Source organism: Leopardus geoffroyi, chromosome D3 (assembly GCF_018350155.1).
Source record: "Leopardus geoffroyi isolate Oge1 chromosome D3, O.geoffroyi_Oge1_pat1.0, whole genome shotgun sequence".
NCBI lineage: Eukaryota > Metazoa > Chordata > Mammalia > Carnivora > Felidae > Leopardus > Leopardus geoffroyi.
Genome location: NC_059339.1, coordinates 17,207,012 through 17,216,439, shown reverse-complemented (window position 1 = coordinate 17,216,439; position 9,428 = coordinate 17,207,012). Strand labels below are relative to the sequence as shown.

At 50.6% G+C, this 9,428-nt stretch overlaps 1 protein-coding gene across 9 annotated transcripts in view; it reads left to right on the top strand.

Annotated features, from left to right (window-relative positions):
* The first annotated feature begins 1,036 nt into the window (after window positions 1–1,036).
* CD3H12orf43 (chromosome D3 C12orf43 homolog) overlaps window positions 1,037–9,428 on the top strand; it is a 37,429-nt gene continuing 29,037 nt past the window's right edge. For 6 of the 9 annotated variants that reach the window (XR_006707651.1, XR_006707654.1, XR_006707652.1 and 3 more), the window contains exons 1-5: window positions 1,038–1,231; window positions 6,085–6,127; window positions 6,321–6,419; window positions 8,391–8,464; window positions 8,987–9,077. Coding sequence is in view for 5 of the 9 variants with exons in the window: in XM_045458212.1 (XP_045314168.1) it covers window positions 1,069–1,231; window positions 6,085–6,127; window positions 6,321–6,419; window positions 8,391–8,464; window positions 8,987–9,077 (470 nt within the window). In the remaining 4 variants the exon portion in view is untranslated. Of the gene's footprint in view, window positions 1,232–6,084; window positions 6,128–6,320; window positions 6,420–8,390; window positions 8,465–8,986; window positions 9,078–9,428 lie in introns of all 9 variants that reach the window. The other 3 variants (XM_045458215.1, XM_045458213.1, XM_045458214.1) reach the window with 1 other exon arrangement.

Sequence of the window (9,428 nt, the reverse complement as noted above, 5' to 3'; positions counted from 1 at the left end):
GTTTCCTTTTTACTCCTCCCCTTTGCCCTGGTTTCTGATGAACTACTCCCTTACTATAGAATATAAAATGTACTTTATAATTGGTTCTCAGCAGCCTCTGGGCAATTTACCAATAGTAACCTATTCCCCGCCCTCTTTTGCCTTAAGGGACAGAACAACTGCCTCCTTTCCATAGGGTAGACAGGCTAGTCCACCCCCGGCTTTTATTCTTGGTAGGGCCCCCAGTACCCACGTTGTAACGGGAAAATTCTTGTTAAAAAAGAAAAAAGGAATGAATAAGTCACCTTCGTCTCTTTCATAATAGAAAAGCCCAAGGCCAAAGAGGTTTTGTTTTTAAGATTTTATTTTTCCTTTAAGTAATTTCTGCCCCAGGGTGGGGCTTGAACTTAGAATCCTGAGATCAAGTCACATGCTCTACCGACTGAACCAGCCAGGCCCCACCCCCCCACCCCGAGAGTTTATTTTAATACAATTTCTGACACGCAGCCTCAAAGGTAAAACATGAAGAGAAGCATCCCAAAGACAAAAGTCACTTTGTTCTTCCTACATAGCAGAGTATCTTAACTGCAGAGATTCTAATGTGTCGGTCCTGGGTGGGTCCTAGGAGTCAGTATGTAAAAGCTCCCCAAGTGTTTCCAATGTGCAGGCTGAGTGGAGAAGTCCTGAGGTAAAAAATTGGAGAATGTTTTCAAAACCAAACTGTGCATCAGAATCACCCGGGACTGTGCCTCTTGAATTTTAATGTGCACACCAATCACCAGGCAATCACGGTTAAAAGCAAGTTCCGATTCAGTAGGTCTGGGCTGGAGTCAAGGTTCTGGTATGACCTAGGCAATTCCTTTTCCTCTGTAGGTCTCATTTGCCTCATCAAGAAAAGGATGGAGTTCACCTCTTAGGCCCTTCCAGCTCTCATATTTGAGGAAACCCTCAGGGCAGTCCGGGGGACCGAGGGCGGACTGAGCCTGAGAACTACAATCCCCACAATGCCCTGCGCGTCTCCGCCCCAGTGCCGTGGTGGAGAAGGGTTGCTAGTGGAACGCTCCCCACAATCCTTCGCGGTGGCCCAAGATGGCTGCGCCCAGTGGCCTCCTGAGCGCTTTGGAGAGCAGCAGCAGCAGCAGCAGCAGCAGCAGCAGCAGCGATGAGGAGGAGCTGGCACGGTGCCGCGAGGCAGCGATGCCGGCCTGGGGCTTGGAGCATCCCTCGAGGGGGCCGGAGAAGCCAAGAGCCGGTAGGAGGCTATGCAGGGAGTCTGGCCGAAAGGCGTGGGATCTTCCCCTGGGGTCTGAGAGGATGGGTGGTGAGGAGGGGGTGACCGGCACGCGACTTCTTTCCCTGAGAAAGCTTCGGGGACTGCGCGGGACTCAGATTCAGAGAGCGGGCAGGTGCAACAGGGAGGGTACTTCCATTACCCCGGTCGGGGAAACTGAGGCACCTGAATGCCTCTTGACTCTGCTTCCTTCGGTCCTTCCTCACTGCCGCACGCTGGCAGCCCGCCACCTCTCCGAGATGGCTGGGACAGCCCCCCTTCCCGGATGCTGGCATCCAGCCTTTCCCCGCCTCCAGCACCTTCTCAGACCCTGGGGCCGTCAGCGAGCTGGGTCCTCCACGTGTCTGACGGTGACAATCTAGTGCTACAGTAGTTTGGGCAGTACCTGTTACTTGGTCCTAACAAAATCACAGATTTCCATATCCCGTTACCGTCTGCATGTATATCAAAAGATCATTTTAGTCACGGTAAAATGTTGGGAAAAAATAATTGACACTCATCCCTGCTTTAAAAGTACAGTCGTTTTGGGGGGCGCTGGGGTGGCTCGGTCCGTTGAGTATGGGACTTCCATTCAGGTCATGATCTCGAGTTCCTGAGTTCGAGCCCCACATCGGGCTTGCTGCTGTCAGCGCAGAGCCCGCTTCGGATCCTCTGTCCCCCTCTCTCTCTGTCCCTCCCCTGCTTGTGCCCTCTCTCCCTCTCTCTCTCTCAAAAATCAATTAGTTAATCCATTTAAGAAATTACAGGCATTTTTGGGCCCACTAGTAGATCGTAATGCATTCATAAAGATTTAATGCATTAATAAAGAAGCACATATATTATTAATGTGCCAAATTTGGGTTTGTTTGTTTGTTTGTTTTTAACTATTAATGATAACTGAATTTCTGTATCTTTGGCTTTCTTTGTAATGTGTTGTGTTTTATGCATTTAAAACAGTATTCTGAAAAAGGATCCAAGCTTTCCCACATTGCCGGAGCAGGCCATAGCAAAGCAAGGTTAAGAACCCCTGCTTTTGTTTAAAAGGACTTACAAGTCGGGGCGCCTGGGTGGCTCAGTCGGTTAAGCGTCCTTCTTAGGCTCAGGTCATGATCTCAAGGTTTGTGGGTTCGAGCCCCACATCAGTCGCTGTGCTGATAGCCTGGACTGCTTTGGATTCTGTGTCTCCCTCTCTCTCTGCCCCTCCCCTGTTCATGCTCTGTCTCTCTCTGTCTCTCAAAAATAAATAAATGTTGAAAAATAATAATAAAGAAAAAGAAAATAAATGAAAGGACTTACAAGTCTTTTGGTAATTCATTCCCCCCTGCCTCTCCCTTCTTGCTGTCCTGCCACATTGTATGTCCCATAGGTAGACTCCAAACAGTACTATATCCTCCCATCTCTGGACACCAAAACTCGGGACTTTTCTCATTCAAGCTGTATCTACAGGTCTGCCTCTCCATCTCCATCGCTCACTAGCAATGAGCATTGGGGCAAGGTACCCGTCAAGTAGGGATAATGGTGGGTACACCTGCCCCCAAGGTTGAGAAGTAACCCAGATGATACATCTGCAATGCTTGGCACATATTAAAAAATTTTTTAAGGTTTATTTACTTCTGAGAGACAGAAACAGAGCACGAGCAGGAGAGGGGCAGAGAGAGAGGGAGACGCAGAATCCGAAGCAGGCTCCAGGCTCCGAGCTGTCAGCGCAGAGCCCGACGTGGGGCTCGAACTCAAGAACCGCGAGATCATGACCTGAGCTGCCCCTGGCCTGACTTGCTCCACAAATATGGCAAGGGAGAGGTTACGTGACGGGAACTTAATGAAGGCTGGGATCTGGCCTGTCCCTTCACCATGGTATCCCCTCCCCCGGGGCCTGGCATAGGTCATGATCAGCGTTCAGGAAAATAGTTCTTGAATGAATGACCTGGCCAGAAAGGCACTTCTCTGATGAGGCGGGGGGGGGGGGGGGGGGGGGGGGGGGGGGGGGGGGGTGAGACTCCAACTAGATTTCCGGGCCAGTTGCTTCTGCCTTGGCAGGATGGATTTCTCTGTGGCAGCGGAGGGAGCACTTGATAGGAAGTGCCAGCTCTGAAGCTGGTCCTAGACAAGGAAAATCATTTCTGAAAGCCACAGTTTTCTCATCCGTAAAACGCCTGGGTCTTAGGGTTGTGGTGAGTCTCCTTCGTGAACAGCTCTGGCCAACATGTGAAGCAATGCACGTGTGAGGAGTGGGTGGCATCCAAGATACCAGCTTTACAGCCTACCCTTTTGTGCATTCCTGAAGCTTCTGCCGATCAAAGTAGATGTGACTGCTGATGATAAGTCTTGTTACCTATTGAGCACCTACTGTGTGCCAGGCAAGATCCTGAACATGTGACACGCATTCTTGGGCCGTGTGATAATAAAAATTGCCGCCACGGGTGGAGCTGTTACTGTGTGCCCTGCTCTAAACACTTTGCATTTGGTGTCTTTAATTTTTCCAACAATACCATTCCAGCAACTATTAGCCCCATTATACAGATGCGAGAGCTGATGCTCAGAAAGGTCCTCCAGCTTGTAAGTAGCAGAGCCAGACATCCATCTAGGTCTTTATGCCTCCAAGCCCATACTGTTAACTGCCCTCTGCCCCTCCCTGCCACGGACAGTTGCCCATTGTGGGCAAAACTCTGACCCTTTGGTCCATAACCATGTGGAAATGTAGGTCACTATATATATATATTTTGTTTTGTTTTGTTTTGTTTTGAGAGAGAGAGAGAGCATGAGAACGCAAGCGTGCAGGTGGGGCAGAGAGAGAATCCTAAGCAGGCTCCATGCCCAGCGCAGAGCCCCACTTGAGGCTCAATTCCAGCAACCCTGGGATCATGCCGTGAGCCGAAATCAAGAGTCAGACTCTTAGCTGACTGAGCCACCGAGGCGCCCCTGTAGGTTACTATATTATTACTGTAACCCCTGATACAGCTCTTTAATCCAGTAATGAAGCACTGGTCACCCACACCTCAAACCACTTACATTTTAAGGCAACGTACGCCGTGATTACTTTATGCAATGTTTCTTTCACACCAAGGCACTATGCCAAGAGCTGGAGCCGTACAGAAAGCAAGACGCAGACCATGTGTCCAGCAGCTTTCAAATCCAGGGGGAGACAGAGGTGCAAACAAAGTGTCCAAACCCATGTCAAATTTCGCTGTATCCTCACAGTGACTCTGGGAAGTTGGAGGTCTTATCCCCACTTTCTAGATGCCAAAACAAAGGCTCGGGGAGGTAAAGGGACTTGTCCGGAGTCACAGTGGAAGAACCAGAACTTAACTGAAACCCGTCTTCTGAGGCCTGGGGTCTAATGCTGTTTCTGTTCCATGACATTATATCACAGCCCTCGCTCCGTAGTCATGACAGAGGAAATCCTTCTCCTCCTTGTGATGGCATGCTCAGAAGGAAGGACTCTGGGTCTATCCCGGCCATCTGCATTCTCCGACTCCAGGGACATCGGGCACTTTGCATTCCGTGTTATGCTCCACAGCACTTGTGACATGGATCACAATGTGAACTGTGTGCCCCGCGGTTGTTTTAACACCACATGGCCCTGTTGTGGGCCCAGCGTTACCAAGTGATCAATTTGACCAGTTGGCTCCTTAAAGTCACAAGAACATTTTGTCCCATTACTCAAGTCAAGAACCTCAGAACATCTTTCACACATCTCTCACACCATCCATCGAATCTGTCAGCAAAATCCTGTTGATTCCTTCAGAATACATCCAGAGTCCTGCCCCTTCTCATCGCCTCCATGATTGCCATGGTCCCCCTCCTTCTGCCCTTGCCCTACCAGGGTCTATGTCCACACTGCAGCCAGAGATGTGCTGTAAAATCCCAAGTCCATTCGTGTCCCTCTTCTGTGCAGACTCCAGTGGCTCCTCACCTCCCTCAGGGCCCAGGTCGTCACACTGGCCCACCAGTCCCTTCATGATCTGGCCCCCCATGAGGTCCCCATTTCTGCTGCTCCCCTAACTCACTGGGCCGCAGCCACCCCGGCTTCCTTGCTGGTTCTCAGATGCACCAGGCAGGCTTCTGCCTTGGGGCCTCTGTAGGTGCTCTTCCCTCTTCCTGGAAGACTCTTCCCCAGATGTCCACTTGACTCACTCCCTTGCCTCTCTGAAATCCATTCACCTGTCACCTATACGTGAAGTCCTCCCTACCTGCCTTTATAAAATGATCCCCCGCCTAGCCCTCACCACTTCTCTCTCCTGCTGTGTTTATTTCCCCTCTGTATTTATCATGATCTAATTTTATATTTTAATTGTGTGTTTTAGCCCTCCGTATCCACCAACCAGCATGTAAGCTCCGTGAGGACTGGCATCTATGTCTAAATTGTTCAGCACCTAGAACACCACCTGGGTAATGTTAGAGCTTCAGTATTCAGTTGAGTGAATGATCACCAGGCCAGCCATTTCCAGTCTCAGCTTGAAAAAATGTGATCTACGTAATGGATTCTCTGTCCCCCACAGCACTTAGCACAGAGCCAGGCACATAGTAGGTGCTCAATAAATACTGGAATCAAATACACTTTCTTGTTCAGCACGGTGGTTAAGAGGGGGCTCTGGAGCCAGATGACTTGGGTCTGGCCCCAACCCTCTCGGTTATTAGCCGTGTGACTCTGGCCAAGTTATCTCCTCGTCTCAGTTTCCTCTTCTGCAAAATGGGAATAATAACTCCCTTAACAGGGTTGTTGGCAACATTCAATGAGTTATACGTGTAAATCACTTAAAATCACCTCTGACGCACAACAGATACTGTTCCTGTCATTTCCTCTATAAATGCCTCAATTTTCGTTATTTCCACAGATGCCGCAAATAATCAGTTGCCAGCCAGCCAGCCAAGCCTCAGGTACTGTGTGCTTTGGGTCCAAGTTTAATCCATTCTCTAAACAAATATTTATCCCCTACTGTGTGCCAGATGCAAGGATAGACCCTGGCCTATCGGGGTGAATGAGACACATGTCGTCCCTGCCCTCGTGGGTGGGGGGTAGGGAGCAGCCTCTGAACTGGCGGGAAGTGAGGTCCTTTCGTGTGCGTTGCAGGCGGAAAGCGGACGAACATGAACAAGATGGCAATGAGCTTCAGACCACCCCTGAATTCCGAGCCCACGTAGCCAAGAAACTGGGAGCCCTGCTGGACAGGTAACCAAAAATGTTCCTTCTCTTCCCCTGCTTCCATTAATACGAACAGTAGCGGCCCACGTCGGTGGGGAGCTCGGGGTGTGCAAGCAGGCGCTGTGGGGAGCACATGCTGTGTCACCTCACGGCATGCACAATCTGCCACGTAGGTCCTGTCGTTGTCCTCGTCTGCCGGTGAGGAAACAGGGTCTCTGGGAGAAGGAGCGTTTGCTCGAAGCCGTAGGGAGGAGGGAGCAGAGCTGATATTTTTTTACCTTTATTTATTTATTTTGAGAGAGAGCACAAGTTGGGGAGGGGCAGAGAGAAGGGGAGAGAGAGAATCCCAGGCAGGCTCCACTCTCTCAGCACAGAGCCCTACGCAGGGCTCGAACTCACAAACCATGAGATCATGACCTGAGCCGAGATCAAGTGTCAGACACTTAACCAGCTGAGCCACCCAGGTGCCCCCGGAGATTTGGATTCCTAATCGTGTAGTCAAGGCTCTGAGAATCTGCGGTAAAGGGACATGTGTGACTTTGCTTGGCCCAGCAGTTTCCAAACTCATCTGGCCACAGTGGCTTTGCTTCACGGAAGGCCGATCGGTGTAGCAAGGAACACATTTCAAGAGACGCTGGCCTAGATCCATCCCTGATTGACTGAGCCCTACCAGATTTTGAAAGGGAAATGAGGATGTTCAGGTCTGAGTCCCGAAACATGAAAAAGACAAACATGTCCTATCGCAGTGTAAACCAGCTGCTCTGAGATAGACTGGTGGGCCAGACCTTAGCAGCCTGAACCACCGCGGTCTCAGTACCAGTGCCCCAGCTCGAGAATGTGGTAAACACGTAGGAGGGTCTGTTGGCATTTCAACACACGGGTGCAGTTTTTCTTCATGACTCTTCGGCTTCGGGGTGAACAAGGCCCACCCAGCACTGCAATGATCCACATCAGACTTTTCCGCAGGTGGAAATCCAGCCGGATGCGTGTCAACCGCAGTCAGCACATTCCCTGCAGCGTTTTTGTGTTTCTCTGCAAGGAGACTTAAATGGTGCTCTAGTTGGTCTCTTGTGTTAGATCAGGGCTTCTTGGCCTTGGCACCACTAACCTTTTAGACTGGCTCTTCCTGTTTCACTATAGAATGGGGAGCAGCATCCCTGGCCTCTACCTACCAGATCCTAATAGCATTCCCCTCACCACCCCCCCCCCCCGCCACCACCACCAGTTGTGACAACCAAAAATGTGTCCAGACATTGCTTAATGTGCCCTGCAGACCTACATTAAACCACTGTGTTAGAGGGGCGCCTGGGTGGCTCAGTCGGTTGAGTGTCCAACTTAGGCTCAGGTCATGATCTCATGGTTCATGAGTTCAAGCCCTGTGTCCGGCTCTGTGCTGACAGCTAGGAGCCTGGAGCCTGCTTCAGATTCTGTGTCTCCCTCTCTCTCTGCCCCTCTCCTGTTTGTGCTTTGTCTCTCTCTCAAAAATAAATAAACATGAAAAAAATTAAAAAATAAATCTGTCTTTAAAAAAAAACAAAAACAAAAAACAAAACAAAACAAAACAAAAAAAACACTGTGTCCGAGCTGACAGCTGACCTTGAACCAGTTCTCTAGATCGGTCAGTCCTATTTCCCTTTTCATGCTTGCTGCCAGGATGCTCAAAGCAAAACATGTGCCTGCTCTCCAGCACTTTCTGTCCCTCCTGGCCTATTTTCTTTGCTCTATTCAAAATTGCATTCATTCTGTGGTACTGTGTATATCTTTAAAACTTCTTCAGTACTTCCTGGAATAAAGTGGGGTTCAAACAAATGAGGCACTGCAGTTTCAGCTGTCGGGGGCTGATCAGCATGTTATGGCTGTAGGCGTTAACCGTTCTTATCAGGCCGGCGTGCTTGCTGCCATTGCATTGAACATCACATGCCCCCGTCCCCTCCAGTTAAAAAAATTTTTTTGTTACCCAAAATCTCATCCTTAAGCAACCATTTCCTCCTTCCGTAGCTCAATTACCATCTCAGAAATAGTGAAGGAGCCGAAAAAGACTGAAATACAGAAAGTCCCCCCGGAGGATGATGGTGAGTGGTTTTACTATTAAGGCCAGCTCTTGTCTCCCAACTCATGTGTATCTGGAGCTGGGAAATACATTGTGGTACGTTCTGGGATCTCTGAGGCGGGTATGATGATGATACCCCTATCTGTAGGGCAGGGTGTCATGGGAGCTGAGGCTCTGAGAAGCGAAGTCACTTGCCTGAAGCACCTTTGTCTGTCTAACCCCAAGCAGGGGCATCTTAACCACGGCACTTCACAGCCTCTCCCTGCTGAGTGTCTGTCCCGCGCCCAACCCACCTGCCACTTTGGAAGCTGCCTTAGGCAGAAGGCTCAACTGCTGGCTTCCAGAAGCCTCTGAGGGCTTGCTGCTCTGAATGCGCAGCTCGCGTCCCCTCTGGCACCTCGGGCCCTGGCTCCGGGAGGCACCCGGTGCCTCTCAACATACATCTGTTGGGTCTCCTCGAGGGCAGAGGCGGGGCAGCCTTGGCACCTGGGAGGAGGGGCTGGCCCCTGGCAGTGCTGACTCGATTGACCCCTTTGGATTTTAGGCTTCCGCCTTTTCTTCACATCCATCCCCGGAGACTCCGACAGGAAAGCTGCTCCCCAGCCCAGCCGGAAGCCCTTCCCTTCCGGCTCCAGGTGAGGGATCACACCCCCTCCTCACGTTCCCTCCTTTTTGCCCGTCGTCTGTGTTTGCCAGCCCCCCAGAATAGCCATGCAGAATCTGGTCAGATCCAGGCCAAGAAGGAGCCGTGTCAGGGAGCCCGAGAAGTAGTACCCTCAGTGGGAGAGGGAAGAGGGTTCTGTTGGGAGTTGGCTTTGGATCTTTACTGCGTTTTGAGCATCATCTTGTGCCAGACACCTCACTCCTGGGGCATCCCTGTGAGACCCACGCACCCATTTCATAGATGGAGACACTGAGGGTCAGAGAGGTTAAGTCACTTAATGAGATCACACAGCTGGGAAGCGGAGAAGCCAATGTTGGAACCC